Source organism: Syngnathus acus, chromosome 10, assembly GCF_901709675.1.
Source record: "Syngnathus acus chromosome 10, fSynAcu1.2, whole genome shotgun sequence".
Lineage (NCBI taxonomy): Eukaryota > Metazoa > Chordata > Actinopteri > Syngnathiformes > Syngnathidae > Syngnathus > Syngnathus acus.
This window is the reverse complement of record NC_051095.1, coordinates 25,802,551-25,829,453: the sequence shown is the minus strand read 5'-3', so window position 1 is coordinate 25,829,453 and position 26,903 is coordinate 25,802,551. Positions and strand designations below refer to the sequence as shown.

The following is a 26,903-nucleotide window of genomic DNA, read 5'->3' as shown; positions in this document are numbered from 1 at the left end:
ACCTGGGCGGGTGTTCAAGGAATGTGCAGGCCAGCTGGCTGGTGTCATCACAGACATTTTTAACATCTCGCTGGACCAAGCCAAAGTGCCAGTGTGCTTCAAGGCTGCCTCCATCATTCCGGTGCCGAAGAAACCTCAAATCACCTCATGGAATGACTACAGACCTGTGGCACTGACTCCCATCATGATGAAGTGCTTCGAAAGGCTGCTCAAAGATCACATCGTCTCCAGACTCCCCCCAACATTCGATCCGTTCCAGTTTGCCTACCGGCAGAACCGCTCCACTGAGGATGCCATCTCCTCCGTTCTTCACCTGAGCCTGGCTCACCTGGAGGAGAGGAACACCCACGTGCGGTTGCTGTTCCTGGACTTCAGCTCAGCGTTTAATACCATCATTCCACAACATCTGGTGGAAAAACTGGAACACCTGGGCTTCAGCACCCCCCTTCGGAACTGGCTGCTAGACTTCCTCACCAACAGACCTCAGTCAGTCCGGGTCGGACAGAACACCTCCGATGTCATCACCCTCAGCACAGGCTCCCCTCAGGGCTGCGTCCTGAGCCCCCTGCTGTTCACCCTGATGACACACGACTGCGCCCCCAGGTTCACCACCAATCACATCGTGAAGTTTGCAGACGACACAACGGTGGTGGGCCTCATCAGGGACAACAACGACCTGGACTACAGAGAGGAGGTGGAGCAGTTGGTGGGCTGGTGCAGAGAAAATAGCCTGATCCTGAATGTGGAGAAGACGAAGGAGATCATCGTCGACTTCAGGAAGAACCAGCCTCACCACGCTCCACTGATCATCAACAGCTCAGCTGTGGAGGTGGTCAGCAGCACTAAATTCCTGGGAGTCCACATCACAGACGACCTCACCTGGACTGTGAACATCACAACACTGGTCAAGAGGGCACAGAAGCGCTTGTACTTCCTGCGGAGGATGAGGAGAGCCCACCTGCCCCCACCCATCATGAGGACGTTCTACCGAAGCACCATAGAGAGCATTCTGACAAGCTGTCTCTCGGTGTGGTGTGGAGGTTGCAGCGCCTCCGATTGGAAGAACCTGAGGAGAGTGGTGAGGACAGCAGAGAGGATCATCGGGGCTCCTCTTCCCTCCATTCAGGACTTGTCATCCCAGCGCTGCGTGTCCCGAGCCCGAAATATTATCAGTGACCCATCACACCCCCACCATGGACTGTTCTCCCTGCTGCCCTCTGGGAAGAGGTTTCGCAGCATCCGCTGCAGGTCCACCAGGTTCTGCAATAGTTTTTTCCCTGCTGTCGTCAGACTGCTGAACATTCAAACGTAGCATTCCTCTGCACACTTGTAAATACTGTTTTTGTCTCCTGCACTGTTCACATACTTTATCACTGCTGCACTTTGTACTTTATAATTATCTTATTTCATATTTTTATATAGAATGTCACTTTTTTTAACCAGCCGAAATACCTCTACATTGCTGAAAGCCGTATGCAACGAAATTTCGTTTTGTACACACCTAGTGTTGACAAAATGACAATAAAGTTCTGTCTAAGTCTAAGTCTAAGTCTTTCCCTGTCACACCGCTGGACATCGACCCAGCCCTGCTGAACACAGTTGCATTCACCGGAGTAAGTAAGCCTGATTTAGAAATTGAACTGGCCGACATAGCGGATAAAGATTTATGGGTAAATAAGTTCAAATCACTGACGGCGGATATTGAAGAAGTCACCCATCAAAAGGCTACACTCGTTAAAGAGCACAAATGGAGTGATATGGAGAAACTCCCCCACCCTGACAAACTTGTTTTTGAAACATGGAGTGCCATTCCTGACATGTATATTAACATGAAAAAGTATGCATTTGGAGTCTTGTCCATCTTTGGCTCAACATACATATGCGAGCAATTGTTCTCAAGCATGAACTTCATAGAGAACAAACACCGTTCCCACCTCGTAGATGAGAGCCTACAGGCCTGTATGAAGATCAAAGTCACATCCTACAGCCCTGACATAGGGAAGATCTGCAGCGAAGTTCAGACACAGAAGTCACATTAAACAGGTAAGAGTTAAATATAATTTAATAAGCTATTACTTTTCCTGGAAAAAAAAATCAGACTCCGAGCTGATGTAGATTTTTTTTGTATATTTCAGGTGCTTCAGTTTATTGCTGGCTGAGCAAAAAAACCGAAGAGGACGAGAGAAAACTGACATGGACTTGTCAAGGACGGTCCTAATTTTATGTTTATTTTTAAAGCTCAGCTAAATGTTTTGTTTTAAAGTGGGCTACTTTTTGTTGTATTCAGTGGTTATAACAGCTAAAATATAATTGTACTAAGTTCATTTTGTTTTCCTTTTTAATCACTTCACTGGTTCTTTTATCTCAAACAAATTATTTTAGGTGCATTACCTGACATGTTCCGCAGAGGCGGAAGTACAAGCCGAAACATGTCAGGTAATGCACCTAAAATAATTTGTTTGAGATAAAAGAACCAGTGAAGTAGCTAAAATATAAAAAAGATGATAACTTTTAAAAGCTTACAAGTTCTGTTATTTTGTGCGGCTCCCTACAATTTTTTTTTTGGCTGACTAGGGGGCAAAATGGCTCTTTTGATAATAAAGGTTGCAGACCCCTGGCCTATACCCTTTTGCCAGTTTGCCTGTATGCCCCTATGAGCCACAGTGCCTGTTACTTTTTTGCCAATAATTCAGTAAAGCAATCAAAACTGAACCTCGTCTTCCCTCCTGTGTTCTGACCGACACCCGGGGGTGAAAAGATCATAACCATCCGAGCCAACCGCCTATACCAGACATGGGCAAACCATGGCCCGCGGGCCACATCCGGCCCACGGGACCGTTTAATCCGGCCCGCCAACCCTGAACAAATTGTATTATTAAACATTTTTTTTGGTCATTTTGCCTGCAATGACTGCTTTTCCCCGTTAGATGGGGAACCGCTCGCCTGCGCATTTACTACCGGAAGCCGTGTCAGAAAGCTCGGTGCACACTCACAAGTGCGTGTACGTACTCAGTCGCACGGACTCGGCGCACTCCGCGCTCTATATCTATCAGTGCCGAATTTTGAGTGTGGGCTGTGACGTCAGCATTCTTGTAATTCGCGCGCTGAGCTTTCAGATACAGTTTTACGCTATGGCCACCCACTAACCTTACCCTGGAATCCTTCCATTAAAATGAGTGGCCCAATAAAAAGAAAGGTGGACACTGAGTGCCGAGTGTTCAAAAAAAGAGTGGACAATTTGGCTCGACGTACGTGTGTGAGCAGACGTTCAGCCACATGAAGGTCAACAAAGCCCGTCACAGATGTAGGTTAACGGACCAACACCTCGGCTCTATCCTAAGAATTGCCACAACAAATTTTACTCCAGACTATGAAGCACTAGCAAAAATGGGAGACCAACAACACTATTCCAACTGAAAATGAAGGGGAGTTTTTCTAGTTTGTTGTAAAAAAAAAAAAAGCATTTTGAAAATAATTTGTACAAATAGCAGGGATTGAAACTAGCGACCATTCTGATTTCCAAACAACGCAGGATGCTCAAGGACATTTATGCACCACCTGTTTGCGACTAATCTTAACTTTTAAAGTTCTTAAGGCCGACTTTAAAGAAGTGTTTCCCGTTTCCTCACCTCTGTCACCAGGTGTTTGTGAGTTGAAGCTCTGCTCTGATTTTCAGATATCTGTCACCGTGTTGCCGTTTTGATTTCTTGATTACTTTATTTAGATGTATTCTTTCACTGATTCTTCAAGATGATGTATTTGGTCAGAATGTTTGACGTTTGATGTGATTTCGCTTCATTAGATAAATATCTTTCATAAATCTGACCTGCAGGTGCTGAAGTGATGGAAACTGTTATTCATAATAACAGTGTCGTATTTAATGAGAATCATTGATAGTAATTTTTGGTGAAATATTTTTTTTTAATGCTGTTAATAAATGCATTTGTTTTCAAAAAGCATTTTTTGAATATCCACGCTTTACTACCTACTAAAAGCCAAAACCTTTTATGCAATGACCTTTACATGTCGTTTATATTCACAAAAACACTACATCCATCTGCTCCTGGTTCAGCCCCCTGGTAAAAATTTAGAACCCAATTCGGCCCGCAAATCAAAAAGTTTGCCCACCCCTGCAGTCCTCAGGGTCCCCAACAATAGCGGTAGCACTGGGTAGCACGTCCGCCTCACAGTTAGGAGGGTGCGGGTTCGATTCCACCTCCGGCCCTCCCTGTGTGGAGTTTGCATGTTCTCCCCGGCCCGCGTGGGTTTTCTCCGGGCACTCCGGTTTCCTCCCACATCCCAAAAACATGCTTGGTAGGCCGATTGAGCACTCCAAATTGTCCCTAGGTGTGAGTGCGAGTGCGTATGGTTGTTTGTCTCTGTGTGCCCTGCGATTGGCTGGCAACCGGTTCAGGGTGTCCCACGCCTACTGCCCGATGACGGCTGGGATAGGCTCCAGCATGCCCGCGACCCCCGTGGGGACTAAGCGGTAAAGAAAATGGATGGATGCAGATTTGTTTCAAGACTACAGTTACAGTAAGACTTCACTTTGATGGTTAATGCAGTTATTGCAATTTTGTTGTTTTGTCACAGTAGATTGGTTTATTTACATTTCGAAAACCAGAAGCCATTCATTTACAAATGTGATTGCACTTTAGTTTACATATTTAAATGTTCAGATATTAAGATGTGATAGACAGTTTTTGCATGATTTAAATGAGGCAAAATAACATGCTTTCTCTCTCGAATACATTGTTATAATCATTTGTTTCAGATGCAATCATTTTCTATATAAAAATTTAATTTGGTGTTCAAAAAGTCTTTTTTCAAACTTGAGTCTTGAAAAAGAGGGGGTCGTCTTTTATTCGGGCCAATATGGTAATTGCAATAATCAAGCACTGCACTTTATGCAATAGAGTTGTAGCAGTGTTATTGTTAGCAGATTAATTTAACTTTCGCTCGTCTCCCGTGCTTGTCCTCAGTAACGCACATTGCTCACAGGCGTGCCACACGCTATCAGCACATTGCCGCCACCTGTCCCAAACCCTTCTGGCCCCGGTGCTTTTCCTTTGCACGCGGCTGGTTGCCACACCTCCAGTCACATCCACAGTGATGCACATTGCTCACAGGCACGCCCCCATCTCACTTGCTGCAAATTATTTTTTCCATTAAAATTCTTATAAAAACCTGCGAAATAGTTGTCAAGTGGCATGGTGGTACAAGATGGTGTAAAATTGGGTATCGAATTTGGCCCAGGCACATTGGCTATCCCAAAACATGTAGTAGTTCCAAAATTTCACCAGGAGATGGTGTTAAAGCTTGACATAGGGGTGACCTTATGGAAACTAACAAATCTAATAAATTAAATTGTTAGCAATTGGGAGGACACGACCTGTTCAAACACGTAACAACGCACAAGTTTGGAATATGAGTTTGCTATGCCACAATTTTAAGATGTAACAGCTTGAGCAATATCAATATATATGTTTAAGTTAGAAGAACCCATTATTATGGTTAAGTATGATTATGTGTTAAGATTGATCTTTACTAGACAAGATATATGTTATTAATGTTGCAATGTTTTGTCCAACCTGTATTTAACATTGGTGTTCCATCCATTTTGTGCGTTCGTCTCGTCGTACTGAGTCGGGCTACAAGCACGGCAGGAAGGTTCTGCTCGACATCGGCGAAAGCGAGTTTTGTCGAGTTCTGGACTTTGATGCGGGGACATTAAAGGAGCTCGGACTGCTACGTCCTGAAGCGTCGCCGGACTCGTCTGCTATTCCTCCCCCGGTTGGGAAGCGTCGAAAGCGGTGTGCGAGGAGGCTGAAGAGGGGCAAGCGTGGGGGCGTCCGAGCCAGGCTGGCGGCCAACCCGGCTCGCCCGGCCGTGCCTTCCATTCTTCTGGCGAATGTTCGATCGCTGGACAACAAAATGGATTACATTCGCTTGCTGAGATCTACAAACCGGACGGTGCGTGACTGCTGTGTGCTCGTGTTCACTGAGACTTGGTTGACCGTCAACATTCCGGACTCAGCTGTACGTCTGGAGCGGCTAGCGTGCTATCGGGCGGACCGGGCCATTGTACGAGGGGGGAAATCTCGTGGAGGTGGAATATGCGTCTACATCCGTGACGAGTGGTGCCGGGACTCTGTGGTGGTATGCAGGCACTGCTCGCCACTGGCGGAGTTTGTGATCATTAAGTGCCGTCCTTTTTACCTGCCAAGGGAATTTACCGCGATTCTGCTGGTCGCGGTTTACATCCCGCCTTCCAACATCGGAGGCGACAGGGTCGCGGCTCTTAGTGAACTGTACCAGGCTGTCAGTGATCAACAGACAGCGCACCCTGACGGTTTCACCATCTTCACTGGGGATTTTAATCATGCTAACCTGAAGTCTGTTTTTCCGAGGCTTCACCAGCATGTTGATTTTCCTACGCGTGGCGACAGCTTCCTGGACCTGGTCTACTCTTCGCATAAAGGAGCTTTCAAAGCCGCCCCCCTCCCCCATCTTGGACTTTCTGACCATATCACTGTTATGCTTTTGCCCGCATACAGACAAAAGGTGAGAACATCCAGACCAGTTCGCAAGCGGGTGCGGGTGTGGCCTGAGGGTGCCTCTGATGCGCTTCGTGACTGCTTTGGCTCTACTGACTGGGACGTGTTTAGGAGGGCTGCCACTTGCGACGGTCGGGCGGACATTGAGGAGTATACTGACTCTGTTTCCTCCTACATCAGGAAGTGCATTGATGATGTGACACACTCAATATCCGTCGTCACTCGGGCTAACCGGAAGCCATGGCTGACAGGGGCTGTCTTCAGGCTGCTGAGGGCCAGGGACAAAGCCTTTAGGGCGGGGGATGAGGCTGGCTTGAGGACTGCGAGGGCCGACCTGTCCCGGGGCATCAAAGAGGCGAAGAGGGCGTTCTCGTGCAAAATTACCGCCCACTTCAAGGACAGCAGGGACGCACGGAGCCTTTGGCAGGGCATTCAGACCATCACGGACTACAAGCCCGCGCCGCAGAGCTGTGAAGGCGACGTCCGTCTGCTCAATGACCTCAACCGCTTCTTTGCTCGCTTCGACGCTCAGAACAGCACTTGCCCGCTGAAGGCCACTCCCCCTTCCCACGAGCTGCCCCTGTGCCTCTCCGCCGACAGCGTGAGGAGGGCGCTTGCCGCTTTCGACATCCGTAAGGCGGCGGGCCCGGACAACATCCCGGGTCGAGCGCTGAAGGACTGCGCTGGTGAGCTGACGGGTGTCTTCACGGACATCTTTAACACTTCCCTGCAGCAGGCCATCGTCCCGTCGTGTTTCAAAGCTGCCACCATCGTACCTGTGCCGAAGAAACCTGCTCCGTCCTGCTTCAATGACTACCGCCCCGTGGCACTTACGCCCATCATCATGAAGTGCTTTGAGCGGCTTGTCATGGAGCACATCCGATCAGTTCTCCCCCCCACCATTGACCCCTTCCAGTTTGCGTACCGAGCCAAACGGTCCTCTGAGGATGCCATCTGCTCTGCCCTCTACTCGGCCCTCACCCACCTGGAGGGGAGGGACTCGTATGTGAGGTTGCTGTTTGTGGACTTCAGTTCTGCCTTCAACACCATTGTGCCACAACGTCTCATCAGCAAACTTGACAAGCTGGGCCTCAGTACCTGCCTCTGCAACTGGCTACTGGACTTCCTCTGTCAGAGGCCACAGGTGGTACGTGTTGGCGACAAAATCTCCGCCAGCATCACGCTGAGCACAGGGGCCCCCCAAGGCTGCGTGCTCAGTCTGCTGCTCTTCACCCTCCTGACGCATGATTGCGCTGCCACCTACAGCGGCAACCGCATAGTGAAGTTTGCTGACGACACGACTCTGGTGGGTCTCATCACCAAGGGAGACGAGACTCAATACAGGCTGGAGGTTGACCTTCTGACCGCGTGGTGCAGGGACAACAACCTCCTGCTGAACGTCGACAAGACCAAGGAGATTGTTGTTGACTTCCGGAAGGGTCACGCCCAACACCTGCCGCTGACCATCGACGGTGCTGTGGTGGAGAGAGTGAGCAGCGCCAGGTTCCTGGGGGTGCACATCAGTGAGGATCTCTCCTGGTCCACCAACACCGCATCGCCGGCGAAGAAGGCCCAGCGCCGCCTGTACTTCCTTCGGAAACTCAGGCGAGCGGGAGCCGGCCGTCATGACTACATTTTACCGCGGCACCATTGAGAGCGTCCTCTCCAGCTGTATTGCTGTTTGGGGTGGCAGCTGCACTGACTACGACTTGAAGGCCCTGCAGCGCATAGTGAAAACGGCTAGTAAGACTATTGGTGCTTCTCTCCCCTCCTTGAAGGACATTTACACCTCCCATCTCACCCGCAAGGCGACCAAGATTGTGAGTGATGTGAGTCACCCCGCTCACTCTTTGTTTGATCTTCTGCCCTCTGGGAGGCGGTACAGTAGCCTGCGCTCCCGCACCACCAGACTCTCCAACAGCTTCGTACTCCAGGCTGTTAGGATCCTGAACTCGCTCCCCCATTCAGCGTAGCGTCCTGTTCTTGCTGTCTGCTGTATGCACACTGGCTCGGTTATGCTCCTCTTATTTATTGGGTTATTGGTTTATTATTTATTCATCGCTCATTTTATTTATTATTTTTTATTTTTTATTTATTGTTTGTGCCTTCTTGTTTTTATTTTGTGTCGCCTACTTGTATGTCTCGTCACCGTGGGATGGAGGAAACGGAATTTCGGTTTCTTTGTGTGTCTTGACATATGAAGGGATTGACAATAAAGCTGACTTTGACTTTGAGTTTGATACCTAAATGTATTAAGTTGAGAGGAGACATCAAGGGCTAATAGTGAAAGAACGAGCAAAAGAACGAGCAAAACAGGAAACAGCTGCATCCGGTGGCAGCAGGGATTCTGACCTTTCACCTACATATTCCGATAAGGTAATGCCAGAAGCCGATAAATATGTTGTCCTGACACAGAGCGGTGCGCTTCTTCCTAGTCAGGGCAATGGCCGTGACGCTGCCCGGAGTAAAAGAACGCCGTTTAGACGGAGATGGATTTTTCATTCTTTTTGAGATTGAACCAAAATCTACTAAAATTCCAGAGTCTTCGAATTGGACTTTGTCAAATTTTAAGCTTCGAATTTGACTTTGTCAAATGTTAAGCTTCGAGGCAGGCAGAGGAGTCAGCCACTTCGGGCAGAAAGGGGAAGACGGCAATTTTACGGCTTTGGCGAAGCTCCTCACGGCCAGACCTTTCCTCTTTTTTAAACAGAATTCGGATTTTGGAACAAAGGAGAGCCGATCACTCGACTTGTTCAACCAAATAGGATTTTAGACCTTTAGTCTCCTCTTTTGTTCTGAGTGGGTGAGTGTTGTTGTTTTTTCGACTTGTAATTATTTTTCTTGCTTATTCATTAAATCTCTTCTTAATCCTTAATTCGGTTATCGATTATTTCGTATTAATTATGTTGAGCATGGTTTTATATGCAGCAATTAGAACTTTAAAATTTCTTTATGTCCCTATCATAGTCATTCTTTAAATCCGATCAATTCTTTTTAAAGTGAAGACCGCTTTAATACTTAACATCAGGAATTGTCAGATCTGGTTCGAAGTAGTTATCTCGAGCTCAGCTAGGGCGAGTGCGCTCTAGTAAATCAATGAATCCCTGAGGTCTTAACAAAGACATCTAAAAATATCCGTAACAACAAAAGCCTCAAACAACCAAAGGGAGCCATCATTATGGCGCGGTTATTCTGACGACATGCCTCAAATTTAAGTTACTCAGCACGAGCGTCGTTTGACTTCAGAGGGATTGGCGTCATAAAGAGATTATATTGATTCTTTTAGAATTCATTTAACTCAGGTGGTCAGAGACGGACGAGTCCCTTCACCCCGGCTTATGGAACCCTTTAATGGGAAGCCGTGTCACGAATGGAATGGAAATAGAGCAGGGCGACCAAGTGCAGTTTGGACCAGGGTTTATTGGCGGAACTCAAAATACAGACTCGGTAAACTGACATAACTCACTAACAAAACCAACAGGACTGACCGAAAAAGACGTGAAACAAAAAGACAGACAATGATCCGACAGGGAGTGACACACAGACAGGACTTAAATACAAGACAGGTAACAAGAGGCAGGTGACTGTGATTAGAACGTTGATTGTGAGTTGACACAGGAAGGGAGGGGCGAGTACACAGACGCGGACAGAAACAATGGCAACCTACATATACAACAACCAGGGACGAGTCGTGACAGAACTCCCCCACAAGGGACGGCTCCCGACGTCCCGAAAAACCAACCCCCCACGGAGCACGCGGGGGGGGAAGCGCACCAGTCCAGACGACCCCACTGGTCTGTGATAAAGTCTGAACCGCGCTCGGCGGCGACTGGGGAAACAACCGCTCTCGGCGGCAACTCGGGGAAACAGAACCGCAAATGGTGGCAACTCTGGGAAACAGAACCACAATCGGCGGCAACCCGGGGAAACAGTACCGCAATCGGCGGCTATTCGGGGACAGACCCGCAATCGGCGGCAACCCGGGGAAACAGAACTGCACTCGGCGGCGTTCAGGGTCCCAGGGCCACAATCGCGGCACACACTGGGGACCTGAACCGCAATCGGCAGCAACTTGGGGAACAGAAATGCACTCAGCGGCGTTCAGGGGCCCAGGGCCACAATCGCGGCACACACTGGGGACCTGAACCGCAATCGGCAGCAACTTGGGGGACAGAACTGCACTCGGCGGCGTTCAGGGGCCCAGGGCCACAATCGCGGAACACACTGGGGACCTGAACCACAATCGGCAGCAACTTGGGGAACAGAACTGCACTCGGTGGCATTCAGGGGCCCAGGGCCACAATCGCGGCACACATGGGGACCTGACCCGCAATCGGCAGCAACTTGGGGGATAGAACTGCACTCAGCGGCGTTCAGGGGCCCAGGCCCACAATCGTGGCACACACTGGGGACCTGAACCGCAATCGGCAGCAACTTGGGGGACAGAACCGCACTCGGGCGGCAACTTGGGGAACAGAAACGCACTCGGGCGGCAACTTGGGGCACAGAACCGCACTCGGGCGGCAATTTGGGGAACAGAACCGCACTCGGGCGGCAACTTGGGGAACAGAACCGCACTCGGGCGGCATACAAAAGTCATCGCCGCAATCAGCGGCATTTGAAATTCCGGACCACGATCAGCGGCATTCGGAAGGCGGAGCTGTGGCAGCAGCAAGAGCCACCACGCGCCGCAGCAGTGGGAGTGGGGCCAGGGACGATCGCGGGTCCGGCGCAGCTGGCTTGGAATCTGGCGACGCCCGCGGGTCCTGCAACGCTGGGGTGGAGCCCGGTGGCGGCCGCGAGTCCGGCGTCGCGGCAGCGAAGTCCGATGACGATCGCGGAGCCGATGGCACCGGGAGGCACTCCGATAGCGGCCGTGGGTCCGGCGTCGCGGCAGCGAAGTCCGACGGCGACAGCGGAGCCGATCGCGCTGGAACAAGCTCGGACGACGGACGTGGATCGGGCGTCGCTGACGGGAGCTGGTGATTGAGGGTCCAAGCGCTGGTCGCAGTGATGGTCGGATCATTCTGTTACGAATGGAATGGAAATGGAGCAGGGCGACCAAGTGCAGCTTGGACCAGGGTTTATTGGCGGAACTCAAAATACAGACTCGGTAAAGTGACACACAGACAGGACTTAAATACAAGACAGGTAACAAGAGGCAGGTGACTGTGATTAGAACGTTGATTGTGAGTTGACACAGGAAGGGAGGGGCGAGTACACAGACGCGGACAGAAACAATGGCAACCTACATATACAACAACCAGGAACGAGTCGTGACAAGCCGGTCACTTTAATAAAAAGTGCAGGTTTGACATAGTGATAGTTAATAGATGAAGCGCGAAGTGGCGAGGGATTACTGAATTCCCTGCAACATGCTCACGTACTCGTCATTGCTTTTTGAGGCAGTTTATGAGTTTGCTGACTGTGTGAGTGGTCCTAGAACGCACCCAGAGTTTACTGCAGAACGCGATCAACAAGAAAAGTGAAGAAAAGAAATCTAGTGACTAAAAATGAACATTTAAACACACAATTGTCGACCGGGTAGGTCATCTTGTTGAAAAGACTGCCAGCACCAGACTTCCAGGAAGTGTGGCTGTTTAAAGCGCCTCCTTTTTGGATAGGCGGCGGAGGTGGTACCTCATACGAGTACTTCACGGGAAATGTGAGTCAAATGAACCCTTACCAATTTCGATTGACTATGTATGAACAGTTGAGCTTACATAAAGCCTCTTGGTGTCTGCATATGTTGGTGACTGGTGAAAGGAAAAGGACAGACGTGACAGGGTACTGCAGCTTCAGAGACACTGCTCATTCCTCTAAAATCAGACACAGAGACTAATCCTTGTGCTATGTTGAAGTAATCATAAGTAGAGATGTCCATGTAAATTTTGGTGTCAATTGATAGCTGTTTTTGTTAATTTTAAGCAATAGTCTTTACAATGATTTCCAGTGGGGAAATTATCGCTGCCTTACGTGACATAGTCAAGCTGATGTCTCAAATCAAGCAGACTTCGCCAAAAAAGTGGGCGTCAGTAAGTGTACCACCCTTCTGTTCATAAATACCGTTAAATCTCTTGAGGGTTTTTTCCAGCAGGGAAATGTAGCACTGACATATTTTTTTAATACAGTTCAATCACATAAGTGCCAATGTTGGGCTTGCTTTACCCTCCCTTTAATACATACAGTATGTTGTGGAAAAATATCCCAACATAGCATTTTTCTTCAAAATTACATGACATGAATGGTATTTCTTTTTTTTTTTATTCATTGTGTTACATAAACACAAACAAAAATGTGTTTAGGTCTATAGAATAGACGTCTGTATGCAACAAATACGTACATGTTAGGAAAGGAAACTTTAACTTAGATATGGTAGTCATATTTAGAGCTATTGATGAGATCAATTTTGCTTGTGTACAATTAGGGTAGAGTTAGGGTGCAGGGAGGGAAAAAGAATTAGTAAACATTAGCCAAATTGGTAGGATTTTTATCAATCTTGGGCTACAATCGGTTGGGCCTTAGAGAAAACCTATGGAGAACATGCAAGCCCAACACGGAAAGGAAAAAATAGCTACAACTTCTGAAGCGTGAGATGATCTGTAATTGTGCCACCACTGTTAGGGTTTACAGATTATCTTGATCGTATGATTATGTTGGAATGTAGACTAGAATTATTAACTTTGTTTAAACATTTTACCTTTCCTTGACTCTGAAAAGTTTAACCATTCAGTTGTTGAAACTTTCCAAATGGTGTGGAAACATTCTTGCTGAGTTAGCCATCTAAAATGCTCCGCTAGTTTCTGTATCCACGACCTAGTAAAACAATGAGCTGGGACCCTCCGCACTGATTAACCAGTTGCTGAGGTGACCACCAAACATGTCCAATGTCACCCCCACCCTGCTTGTTCTCAATAAATATGCTCTTGCAAGAGGCCTGAGCCAGACCTCATTCGATCATCGCTGTACGCACAGCGACGAATGGTTCTCCATTTGCAAATGCTTAAAAAGGGCATACTGTCTCGCTAGTTTCTGTATCCACGACCTAGTAAAACAATGAGCTGGGACCCTCCGCACTGATTAACCAGTTGCTGAGGTGACCACCAAACATGTCCAATGTCACCCCCACCCTGCTTGTTCTCAATAAATATGCTCTTGCAAGAGGCCTGAGCCAGACCTCATTCGATCATCGCTGTACGCACAGCGACGAATGGTTCTCCATTTGCAAATGCTTAAAAAGGGCATACTGTCTCCCGTGTGGTTCTTGCAAAAATAAGTTAGAGTGAGCACCACTCTAACAACCACTGTATTAAATAATTTAATCTACGTATATGGATGCCAATCAGATTCGGCTGCATGTAGTGCGGTCGGTAAGGGCATGTGATTATTAAAAGTTAAAGATAATAGTTCAAACACATTTACGGTGTTGGATTTGGTCCACAATTTGGGAAGCGCGCTATCCGCGCCTCACCGCAAAAGCCAGAGCCAATCATCTGTCATCCAATTTACTCACTGCGTGTTCGTTTTCTTTATCAATTTTAGGAAAAGACTAAGACACCGAAACAAAATTAGACTTACACAGGTTGGTTGAGTTCAATGACAATTCTTGTTAAGAAAACTCTGTTTTCAGGAAAAATACAATACAGCGCTGGGCCTTTCGTGCGACAATGCTCAAGAGCACAAAGTCTCCATTCAGAAAAGGCAATGTTCAAGGTTCTTTGGTCAGCTTATATTCAGTTGCACATGTCGGTGTGGGCCGAGTTTGATGGGTGATGAGTCTTTCGGGGTGGGACAAGTTCGCAGGAGAGTTTGATTCCATAGGAGTGGGTGCTGATTCGGTGAGAGCTGGTTCCGCGGGGTTGGGTGCTGATTATGGGCGATTCGGTGTGTTTGACTTGGTGGGGACTGTTGTTTTCCTTCCCATCTTTCGGCCTTGGCCGGGCTCACGGCTGTCTTCCTCCTGGCGTTCTCCCTCTGGCACCTCTGCTGGTTTTATCTCCATGTGACCTTCCTGTAAACATTTTCCTCTATTCTTGCACATACATTGTCGCACCTCGTCCATTCATCATCCTTCCACTTTTGTGATTTTGTACGGACTTATGTGAAGTTTTGTGTGTGACATCATCAATTCGTTAATGTTCCCTGACTATGCAAAGTTCTTACTCACCACTTACCATGCATTTGTTTGTTTGTTCTTTCGACACTCTATGTACTTGCTAACTTCGTCACATTCTTAGTTTAATCATGCTTCCAACCATATATTTTCATTGTTAGTCAAAATATTCTCCTTCTGTCCAGAACATTCAATAGTAATCCAAGGCTGGCGTCTAGCATTAGGCAAAATACAACGTTACATCAAGCATTCTTCAAAACCTAAGATATAATCAAGTACTGAACATTCTTAGACACCTTGGGCAGTGTCCGTGATTTAGAATAACATCAGGCATGCATTAAATAGTTTCTTACGGGTCATTATACTGTTCAGGCAATATATCAAAAAGTTGTTATTTCAAAGCGCACAGAAACACATATCAGATCATGAAGTTATAAAATCATTTGTCATTACCATATATAAAAATGTCTAGTTTATGTCTCCTTTATTGATTTGGTATGCAGGTATAATTATATGCTTAAAATGTTTCTTTTATTGATTTAATACGTGAATATACTTGTCTGCTATGTACTTTACTCAATGAGGTTTGAGCATATCTGTTTTTGTAGATAGGCAGGACTTTTTGTATTTCGACCCCATTCCTTCAATGGCAACGCTCGACTAATATTCTGAAAACTTGGAATACTTACTCAGCAACACCTGCACCTCAATATATTTGCGAAAGCACATTATAGAGGAAATCATCATCATACGTACATTTCCAATGTCCTATGAATGCAGTTCGCAGTGTTTGTGTTAAATGTCTTTCAGCAAAGGTAGGAGAGGAACTGTGTATACTGTTATTTATATCCACTGAGGGTATACGTATGTGTTCCAGGGGACCAAGATGTGATGTTTCAGTGAGCAAAGAGGGGCCAGTGCCCAGACAGTGGCCTCCGCTCCTCCCTCCAGTGCCACCTCATATTATGCTTATTACCACTGCTGCCTAGTGCCTGAAAATGCATTATTTCTTTTAAAGTTCAGTAGTAAATCATAGCTCTCAGCCTTCAGAATTAATCTTGTCTCACAAGTCCTCTCTTGGCTAGACGGAGGAGTGAGCTCATTTTAACTTGGGTCAGCATAGTGCTACTGCCATTTCCACTTTTATCTCTTAGACATTTGCTATCATTTGGACTTTCATTACTCATTGCATGCTTTTATAATGACGTCAGTGTCATAGTATAAACGATCATAATATTATATATATATATATATATATATATATATATTAGGGGTGTAAATCGCAGGTTTTGTCACAATACGATATCATATCGATACATATCGATGTTGTACGGCGTCTATGTTGTTTTCAATAAAAACATGAAGAACTCACGTTTGTGTCGGTCAATTTTAATTTTTATAAAGGATTATTCTCATTTGATGTCTTTAAGTTCATCCGCGTTCTGCCATTGAAGCGGGGTGCATTCAAAGACCAGTCGTACAGACGGAACACTCATTCACTTCACCAAAAAGCAACAATATAATTACGTGAGCTCTTTGCATAAACCTCGATGCAAAGAAACTCCTCTTTTTGGGTACCGTTACATGCTACAAGGAGTATATATTACAAAGGAGACTTTCTACTTAATTGTGATCATCATTCATCCATCCATTTTATTACTCAGGTATTTTCAAAGCAAATTAATATTGTTGCATTTATTAATTTGCTTTAAAATGACAGCGCCATATAATTAAAAGCTGACACTATAGCAATGTCAAACGTGTTCATTTAAGAAAAAGCCACACACGTTTTATGATCAAATCTTTCATAACGAGAATGATTTGAGTGAATTGATTTGAATGAATGATTGAGAAGAAATTTCAGTTCCGAAGGCTCCTTTTGTCCCAAGGAAAGTGACAGGTGGTGGGGAGGGGGGCTAAAAATTGTAACAAGATCTCTATAAAAATTGTCATGCCGTGAAAATTTGTGCCCCCCTCCAATTTTGAGAACGGTGAGTCCTGGACACCGACTGTCTTTTTTTCTATCTTCCCGGGGGTCTGTTCAGGTTGTGTGGCAAATTTGAACAGAATCCCTCATTCCTAGGCCAAATTACAGGGGGGAACACATCCTGACGGCAGCCCCGTGAGTATATGTCCCCCTCCCCTTATTTTGAGAACGGTGAGTGCTGGACTCCAGCTGTTTTTTTTTCTGTCTTCCTGGGGATCTGTTCAGGTAGTGTGGCAAATTTGAACAGGTTCCCTCATTCCTAGCCCAGGTTACAGGGGGGGAACACATCCTCACGGCTGCCCCGTGAGGATATGTTCCCCCCCCCCTTATTTTCAGAACGGTGAGTGCTGGACTCCAGCTGGTTTTTTTTCTGTCTTCCTGGGGGTCTGTTCAGGTAGTGTGGCAAATTTGAACAGGTTCCCTCATTCCTAGCCCAAGTTACAGGGGGGGAACACATCCCCACGGCTGCCCCGTGAGGATATGTTCCCCCCCTTATTTTGAGAATGGTGAGTGCTGGACTCCAGCTGTTTTTTTTCTGTCTTCCTGGGGGTCTGTTCAGGTAGTGTGGCAAATTTGAACAGGTTCCCTTATTCCTAGGCCAAATTACAGGGGGGGAACACATCCTCATGGCTGCCCCGTGAGGATATGTTCCCCCCCCTTATTTTCAGAACGGTGAGTGCTGGACTCCAGCTGGTTTTTTTTCTGTCTTCCTGGGGGTCTGTTCAGGTAGTGTGGCAAATTTGAACAGGTTCCCTCATTCCTAGGCCAAATTACAGGGGGGGAACACATCTTCACGGCTGCCCCGTGAGGATATGTTCCCCCCCCCCTCATTTTCAGAACGGTGAGTGCTGGAGTCCAGCTGTTTTTTTTCTGTCTTCCTGGGGGTCAGTTCAGGTTGTGTGGCAAATTTGAACATAATCCTTTATTCCTAGGCCAAATTACAGGGGGGGAACACATCCTCACGGCTGCCCCGTGAGGATATGTTCCCCCCCTTATTTTGAGAACGGTGAGTGCTGGACTCCAGCTGTTTTTTTTTCTGTCTTCCTGGGGGTCAGTTCAGGTAGTGTGGCAAATTTGAACAGGTTCCCTCATTCCTAGCCCACGTTACAGGGGGGAACATATCCTCACGGGTGCCCTGTGAGAATATGTTCCCCCCCATTTAAAACGGTGTATATATAAATAAATGATTTGTGCACTGATAACTATACAATATTGGATGTTAAATAAATAAATAAACAAATAGATAATAATGTTTTCTTTCCTTTGTTGGTCAAACAATATTGTCTTGAATTCAAACTTGTCACCAAAGCACCCATTTTACCCCACCTTGTAAGTGCGCACTTCGTGTCATTTCGCCATTGTTTTCTGACAACAATACGCTGCCGCACAATGGACCCAACTATTTACCAACAAATTATTGCCTACAAAACAAAACGTGAATACCCAAATGTTATTACGAAGAAGGAGAAGTACGTATTGAGAAGAAAAGCTTCTTTTTGCGACGTTGAGGGTAAGATACACAACGTACATAAATCAAGCAAATTAGATCCAGAGACGCACCAAAAATTCACATTGCAGAACCTGCTAATTTCTACACTAACGTCAGAAACTTAAGTTTTAGAGTAATTACTCTATAAGACAAATAATTGACTTATAAAATGTTGGACACAATATATATAACACACCTCACTATGAAGGAAATTGTTGAATTTGTTGAGTGCAACTCAAGCTATGTTTTTTTTTCAAGTAACTATTTGTAGATCTATTGAGTAAATATTTGATAAATTATCAAACTAAAGTAACATATTTGGTTGTAGACCCATTGAGTGAACATTTGATATATTATGAAACTAATGTTTTTTTTTGTCCAAGTAGCAAATTTGCAATTAGGTGTATTGAGTGAGCACTTAATGAGTTACCACAAGTATGGTGCTAATTCAACGTTTTATTTTTACTTCTACTCAGGAGGGGAGCTGTATTATTGCCGCCAAAAAGGCACAGACCAAGTGAAGGTTGTCTGTGGTGCTGAAGAGGCAAATGAAATTTTTAAGAGTTTTCATGCCAGCCCGGCAGGGGCGCACACCGGGCAAAATAAAACAAGACACAGCATCTCTCTGAGATATTACTGGCCAGCGATGTCTGTTGACATTAATGAGTGGGTATGTAAACAATACAAAAAGAGTATACTTGTTGGTTCATTTTTTTTAGCCTGCAAACATAATGAATGAAACTATTCCTTTGTATCTTTTGCAAACAATTCAAAATGATTATCGAAGATCTTGCCCTTTTTGCATGCATTTATTAACAATGACTACTTTTCCACAAAACTTGCCATTGTCAGGTGTCCCAGTGCACCGAATGTCAGGCAGCCGGCATATCAATAAAAAGCCCAACAGAGGTCATGCCTATACAGGTCAGTTAATCCAAATAATGTTCTCTATTTTGACCCAAGGTCTGTATAGTACAGGGGTGGCCAACCAGTCAGAGAATAAGAGCCACATTTTTTACTGTGTCATCGCAAAGAGCCACATCATACACATGAGCACACATGAACATTCCCCCCCCCACACACACACACACATGCACACTCACATGCACAAACGCGCGCGCGCACACACACACACACACACACACACACACACACACACACACACACACCTCTGCTCAGCCAAATTTATTGTGTGACATTATCATGTCACGCACCAACATGATAATGACAAATTGACTCCTACAGTACTAAAACCACAGACCAAAGACCACATTTTCAACAATGAACATTGTGTGCATTGTCTCACACAGACAAACTCTCAGTTCAACAAATTCCACAAACAAAAACATAAGTTTTTTCACTTACTATTTGTGGCGGGACAGACCATTCGTTTTAGTTTGTCGTTTTCAGGAGACAAGATTTCAATAACGTCACTGAGGCATTTTTTAACAAACTCCACTTCATTGTATGGCTTTTTAGCCCGTGCAATGTTCCAAGCCAGTTGAAACAATGCAAGCGTGACAGTCTCTGAGTGCTTCGTAATTTTTTTGAAAAACTGTACCTATTTTTCTGCCTGACTTTTCAAAGTGTCCAAACTTGTGCTTGCGAAATTCAGTCCCTTTTGGAAAGTCCTTAGCGATATTGGCATGAAGTGAGCTGAAGTGGCGCTGAACATTTGAAGCTTTTAAATGCGCTAATGACGTCCGACATATCAGGCAGAATGGCTTGCCATTGCGTTCAACAAAAAACAACTTTAACTCTGTTAAAAACGTCCTGTGTTCATCCTCATATATTCGTTTAGCTGTGCATTTTTTCCTTGCCATTTTTAGAGCGAAATTGACACTCCTCAAATGGGTTTGTCCCTCCTCCTTTGCGGGATTTCACCTCAGGTGCATGCGCGTTTGACCAAAATACCATATTGAACTCAAGCGAAGCAAATACGCACAAAAAATAAACACAAATGTTGATATGAACGTAAAAGAGCCGCATGGAACCAGCCAAAGAGCCGCATGCGGCTCGCGAGCCGCGGGTTGGCCACCCCTGGTATAGTATTTTGTATGTGGCATACTTTATATAACTTTTTTTCTCAGCAACATCAGTTTAACACAATTTGTTTTTATAAATATTTATTTATTAGGTGTCTCAGCCATTCGAAGTCTTGGGGATAGACCTCATTGGCAAACTGGCTCAGACAAAAGATGGATACCAATATATTTGCGTGATGGTCGATTATTTCACGAAATGGCCTCAAGCCTATCCATTGAGGTCGAAGTCTGCTGCTGATGTTACCGCCTGTATCCTAAAATTCGTCTACCAATTTGAGTCGCCAAAAAGGATCTTGACAGATCAAGGCAAAGAATTTGTCAATGCAGTAAGTACAACAGTGTTTGGCAGAAATTATCTTCATCATAGCTGTCAAATACAAGTCCCTGAGGGCATATCTGGCCTGCAACTTTATTTTGTGTGGCCGATGAAAGCAACAAAAGGATGTCGAACTTCATAAAATAGCTGGAGTAAAATAAAAAAAAAAACGTTTCTTACTGCTCATTGTATTTTGTCCGTGTTTTGTGACTGTTGCAGTTGTGGGTGTTGTATTTTCCTTCTGTGTATTTGTGATGCAAAGCCAGTATAGTGATGATGTTAAGCTCACATTCTCAAACACTATTTCACTGCAAAATTGCCCAACTCAATTACTTATTCTTTCCCCTGGCAACTGCAGATCAACAAGAGAGTATGTGAAATGCTTGACATAAAAAGAAGCCTTTGCTCACCATACCACCCTCAAACTAATGGGTTGGTGGAAAAATTAAATGGGACAATTCAAAGGTGAGTATACTTCGTTTACCCACATTAATCTTTGACAATTTCTTGTTATGATGTTGCTCGTGAGTTTGTTTTTGTTTTCAGGGCACTTTCAAAGTAAATAACATGCACTATAAAAACTGTTAGGTCAGAAAAAACACATTTTGGTTTAAAAAATGTTATTGGAGTCATTTATATACAATTCTCCAAAATTAATAAAAAAACAACACTGTCACCAGCGCAATTTTAAAACTGATTTTGTTTTTTAGAGCTCTGAGCAAAGTGGTTTGTCAGCATCCAGAAAGCTGGGATGAATATTTGGATGCAGTTATGTTTGGTCTGCGGACCAAAAAACAAATGACGACAAACTACTCGCCTTACTTTCTAATGTTCGGCAGAGAGGCACGCTACCCCATTCAAGTGCCAGAACACTACGAGGTAAGATTTTGGCACATCAAGATCCATGATCCATTACAAGGATATACAGTATCATGGAGAAGTTTTTATACGATCAAGGACAATTTGCTTGTTGAATTTGTTTAGTTACATCTTAATTGTAAAACACAAATATAAAACTAAAACTTGTTGACACTTTAATCATGATAGCAAATGTTTGCTTTTTCTGAAGGTTGATGGCACTGTGGAGAATGTGGTGGGGATGGAAGTTATGGCACAAGACCATAACGAACAAGACCAACTATTTGAGCAAGTTAGAGAGCACATTAGAAAAGCGCAGGAAAAAACAAGGCACCCAAAAACAACCTCAGGGACCACACCAACTGTACACATCGGAGATCTTGTTCTAAGACAAAATATCAGGTCTCAACAAAGAAAGGGAGGAAAATTGAACCCCAATTTTTTGGGGCCATACAAAATTGTGGCGATTGAGGGCAAGACAGCTGACCTCCAGGATGAGAATGGAGCCTTGGTCCCCAAAATAAACATTGACCACCTAAAACCATACAAAGAAAATAAACAAAGAGTGCCTCATAGGTATGAAAACAAAAAAGGAGCATCCTCCTGGATGACACAGTCACCATCCCCACCAGCCTCAGCTCCTCCAGCCACTGCTCCTCCAGCCACTGCTCCTCCAGCCGCAGCTCCTCCAACCACCGCTCCCTATCCCACTGCTCCACCAGCCGCAGCTCCTCCAAGCACCGCTCCCACTGCCACTGCTACTCTAGCGTCAGCTCCTCCAGCCATTGCCCCCTCTGCCACTGCTCCTCCAGCCTCAGCTCCTCCAACCACCGCTCCCTCTTCCACTGCTCCACCAGCTGCAGCTCCTCCAAGCACCGCTCCCACTGCCACTGCTCCTCCAGCCTCAGCTCCTCCAGCCATTGCCCCCTCTGCCACTGCTTCTCCAGCCTCAGCTCCTCCAACCACCGCTCCCTCTCCCACTGCTCCACCAGCCGCAGCTCCTCCAAGCACCGCTCCCACTGCCACTGCTCCTCCAGCCTCAGCTCCTCCAAGCACCACTGCCACTGTTCCTCCAGCCTCAGCTCCTCCAGCCGCTGCCCCCTCTGCCACTACTCCTTCAGCCACAACTCCTCCAGCCACGGCTCCCTTTTCCCCTGCTCTTAATACCGCAACACCACCACGACTGTCTTTGACTTTTAGACAAACGAGGGAAAATGTGGACAAATGTAAGATGTATTCATGATAAAACTGTAAACATATTAAAACATACATTATGGATATGTGGCACATAGGTCTTGTACTCACAAAGTGTTTTATAAATGCCACTTGCTGCCATGGAATGAACCACATTTCCAATTGTATTTTGAGGTATTGTTCTGACTTATTTTTGGCAGACGTTCAAGATGCCTGGAAGGGAAAGCACGTCCATGTTCTCCTCTCAAAAATCGGGGCGTACAAATTGTTCTTTTGGGACATTATGAACGTTGGACCCAATTCTGAGCTGGAATCGGAGGTAAAATTATGTTTTCATATCTGAAACTTAGGTTTGTCTTAATTGGCAGCACTGTATTTTTTTTGTGTGGGGGGGGGGTAATATTTTCTGTTTCAATTTGTTTGCCGTTTCAATTACAGGTTATAAACGCGTACCTCCTGTTGTTGGTGAACAAACGCAACCAAATCAGCGTGGAAAAGGTTTCCTACATTGACTCATTTGCAATGACAAATTTATGGAATGGAAAGAGCCAGAGACTCAAGGTGTGTCTGTATTAGCACTGTTTATTGAATTATATCTTGCAAAATTATCAATGAAGTTAAGAAGTTAAATGTCTTAATATTGTTGTAGGGCCAATTAGTGGCCCAACAACGTTATTAAGACATAACAATTATATTAAAAAACTCAATTGGCATTAATTTTGTTCTTTACGCATTTTACTGAAATTATTGACAGACGTTTTTTTTTCTTCTCTTTATTTTTAGATCAACCCGGTGGAATACAAACTTATTGTTGGCATTGTCAATGAGCATAATCATTGGAAGCTGGCGGTAAAGAAATGTTTTAATGCCACAAGAGGAGTAACATTACAGCAAAAAATATATAGTTATGTGCAAAATGTTTAATAATTCATGCATATGAATAATAAAACCTCATTTTTTGTGTTTAAAATATAGGCAATCATGCCAGGAGAAAAAAGGTCCTTACTAGTTGATCCTCTTGGTGAGTCTCAAATGGACATTAAATAATGCCTGGAATCAACCCGGTAAGTACAGCTTCTAAAAGTCAGAGTACTATTGTGATATCAACATTTAACTGAAGATTAGCGCTTTCTTTTGAAAGTGGACTAGGTTTTTGTTTTTATCAATACAAATTATGTAATTGACGGGTAAAACTTGAAATTTGTGTTTATGTGCCGGCTCTTATATTTCAGGGCGTTCATGCGCAAGAAAGGGTGCAATGTTTCCAGGTGGACTTGTGGCACTGTCCCCCATCCCAGGCAACAAGATTCAACCTCTTGTGGTGTCTTTGCTTTGAAAGTATGCATTTGATTTACAGACTAGATTTACCAAACTCATATCACTCAATTATGCAAAAACTTAATCAAACATTACTCAAAACTAAAAAAAATAATTTAGAGTTCATACAACAAAGGACTAAAACAAATTATTGTCTGAGCAGAATTTTTTGTATGATATATAGGCTAAAGATGGCAAACATTTAAAACATTCTTTATGCACTGTAAACATCTGACATTGTCTTTTTCAGTTTGCAGAACATCTTCTTTCAAATGAAGAAATAGATTTCTCAGCAAAGGCACATGATGTAAATAGGTACAGGCTGCAAATTGCCACCACACTTCTATTAGAGACTGGTAAGTAATATGCACCCAAGAGATGTTATTGCCACCCAAAGAATGGTCCTGACTGTGCTATCAGTGTTATATACAACTCAGTTAAGTTTTACACAGGGAAGTACTTTAGCAATTCTTCTGTCTTTGTTTTCACAGATGATTTATCTGACTTGTGCTTTGTTTGTGGGGAAGCTACACATGACACAGACAACAGATGGGTAATTATGTCAGGTCTTGTTAACTAATGCATGTGATGATTAAGAAATATATTGAATTACACATTCGTTGTAAATTATTGTAAATGTGCTGCATTGTATGATCTTGCTTTTTTCTTTGTTTACCAGATTCAGTGTGACGAGTGTTGCAAGTGGTTCCATCTTGTATGTGTCGGGGAGCCTCCAACCGAAGGCTCTTTTGTGTACAACATGTACAGAAATTAAATGCTAAATATTTGAAGCTTGCTTGAAGACCATTTTGCTTTTTTTTTTATTAAAATTTTTTTATTTTATTTTATTATTTAAAAAAAAAATTATTTATTTTTCTTAATAAAGTTTAAAGTTATAATTTTTGATGTATGTTATATGATTAAGAAACAAAGTTGTTTGACCAAAATAAGGCCAAAGAAATTGATAAAGTGCAGTAATAACGGTATCACTGCACAAATCTTCAGAAAAAAAAACAGCTGGAGTCCAGCACTCACCGTTCTCAAAATAAGGAGGGGGAACATATCCTCACGGGGCAGCCGTGAGGATGTGTTCCCCCCCTGTAACTTGGGCTAGGAATGAGGGAACCTGTTCAAATTTGCCACACTACCTGAACAGACCCCCAGGAAGACAGAAAAAAAACAGCTGCAGTCCAGCACTCACCGTTCTGAAAATAAGGGGGGGGAACATATCCTCACGGGGCAGCCGTGAGGATGTGTTCCCCCCCTGTAATTTGGCCTAGGAATAAGGGAACCTGTTCAAATTTGCCACACTACCTGAACAGACCCCCAGGAAGACAGAAAAAAAACAGCTGGAGTCCAGCACTCACCATTCTCAAAATAAGGGGGGGAACATATCCTCACGGGGCAGCCGTGTTATATGTTATATGATTAAGAAACAAAGTTGTTTGACCAAAATAAGGCCAAAGAAATTGATAAAGTGCAGTAATAACGGTATCACTGCACAAATCTTCAGAAAAAAAAACAGCTGGAGTCCAGCACTCACCGTTCTCAAAATAAGGAGGGGGAACATATCCTCACGGGGCAGCCGTGAGGATGTGTTCCCCCCCTGTAACTCGGGCTAGGAATGAGGGAACCTGTTCAAATTTGCCACACTACCTGAACAGACCCCATGGAAGACAGAAAAAAAACAGCTGGAGTCCAGCACTCACCGTTCTCAAAATAAGGGGGGGGGGACATATCCTCAAGGGGCCGCCGTCAGGATGTGTTCCCCCCTGTAATTTGGCCTAGGAATGAGGGATTCTGTTCAAATTTGCCACACAACCTGAACAGACCCCCGGGAAGATAGAAAAAAAGCCAGTCGATGTCCAGGACTCACCGTTCTCAAAATTGGAGGGGGGCCCAAATTTTCACGGCTTGACAATTTTTATAGAGTTCCTGTTACAATTTTCATCCCCCCTCCCCACCACCTGTCACTTTCCTTGGGACAAAAGGAGCCTTCGGAACTGAAATTTCTTCTCAATTATTCATTCAAATCAATTCACTCAAATCATTCTCGTTATGAAAGATTTGATCATAAAACGTGTGTGGCTTTTTCTTAAATGAACACGTTTGACATTGCTATAGTGTCAGCTTTTAATTATATGGCGCTGTCATTTTAAAGCAAATTAATAAATGCAACAATATTAATTTGCTTTGAAAATACCTGAGTAATAAAATGGATGGATGAATGATGATCACAATTAAGTAGAAAGTCTCCTTTGTAATATATACTCCTTGTAGCATGTAACGGTACCCAAAAAGAGGAGTTTCTTTGCATCGAGGTTTATGCAAAGAGCTCACGTAATTATATTGTTGCTTTTTGGTGAAGTGAATGAGTGTTCCGTCTGTACGACTGGTCTTTGAATGCACCCCGCTTCAATGGCAGAACGCGGATGAACTTAAAGACATCAAATGAGAATAATCCTTCATAAAAATTTAAATTGACTGACGCAAACGTGAGTTCTTCATAGTTGTACTAAGTTCATCTTGTTTTTCCTTTTCAATTACTTCACTGGTTCTTCTATATCAAACAAATTATTTTAGGTGTATTTACCTGACATGTTTCGGCGGGTTCTTCCGCCTTCATCAGAGTCTTCATGTTCTTATTGAAAACAACATAGTGCTGACGCCGTGCGACGCCGTACGACATCGGTTTTTCGCTTTCCAAATAAGGCGTGCGCGCTCTCGCGGCAGGGGGAACAAAATCTCACGAGGGAACCAAATCTATCACAACACCTGTATCACTAGCACCCCCTGCCATAAGGCTGGAGAACCTTTTTTTCGTTGCCTCCGTAAGGTCTCTTTTCAAAGCCGTTTTGTTCATCTACAGAAACACGACGTTACAGACAGATGACAAAAAAACACTAGATATTATATACATCAGCTTAACTACGGAAATTAGTTAGTATAGCCACCGTGTTTGAACACTTAAACAGCGACATAAAGACAGAGAGCAGTTCAGTCTATCTGCATAGCCTGTTAACATGG

General features: G+C 44.6%; 1 protein-coding gene and 2 long non-coding RNA genes across 3 annotated transcripts; all 3 read left to right on the top strand.

The window, feature by feature from the left end:
- Positions 1–689: 689 nt before the first annotated feature.
- LOC119129550 lies at positions 690–10,020 on the top strand. Its single transcript, XR_005099247.1, has 3 exons — positions 690–702; positions 9,358–9,360; positions 9,943–10,020. It is a non-coding gene; the product is annotated as an uncharacterized LOC119129550 (long non-coding RNA).
- An 8,679-nt stretch (positions 10,021–18,699) lies between these two features.
- On the top strand, positions 18,700–22,443 carry LOC119128346 (nascent polypeptide-associated complex subunit alpha, muscle-specific form-like; the record flags this gene model as incomplete). Its single annotated transcript, XM_037260653.1, has 5 exons — positions 18,700–18,816; positions 18,999–19,070; positions 20,866–20,972; positions 21,218–21,386; positions 21,577–22,443. Coding segments are annotated over exons 1-5 (1,239 nt in total), but the record flags the coding sequence as incomplete, so codon positions are not given.
- Positions 22,444–22,455: 12 nt separating this feature from the next.
- Positions 22,456–24,678, top strand: LOC119129543. The gene is made up of 8 exons (XR_005099240.1): positions 22,456–22,591; positions 22,760–22,878; positions 22,998–23,120; positions 23,343–23,408; positions 23,535–23,623; positions 23,792–23,897; positions 24,127–24,232; positions 24,368–24,678. It is a non-coding gene; the product is annotated as an uncharacterized LOC119129543 (long non-coding RNA).
- The last annotated feature ends 2,225 nt before the right edge of the window (positions 24,679–26,903 follow it).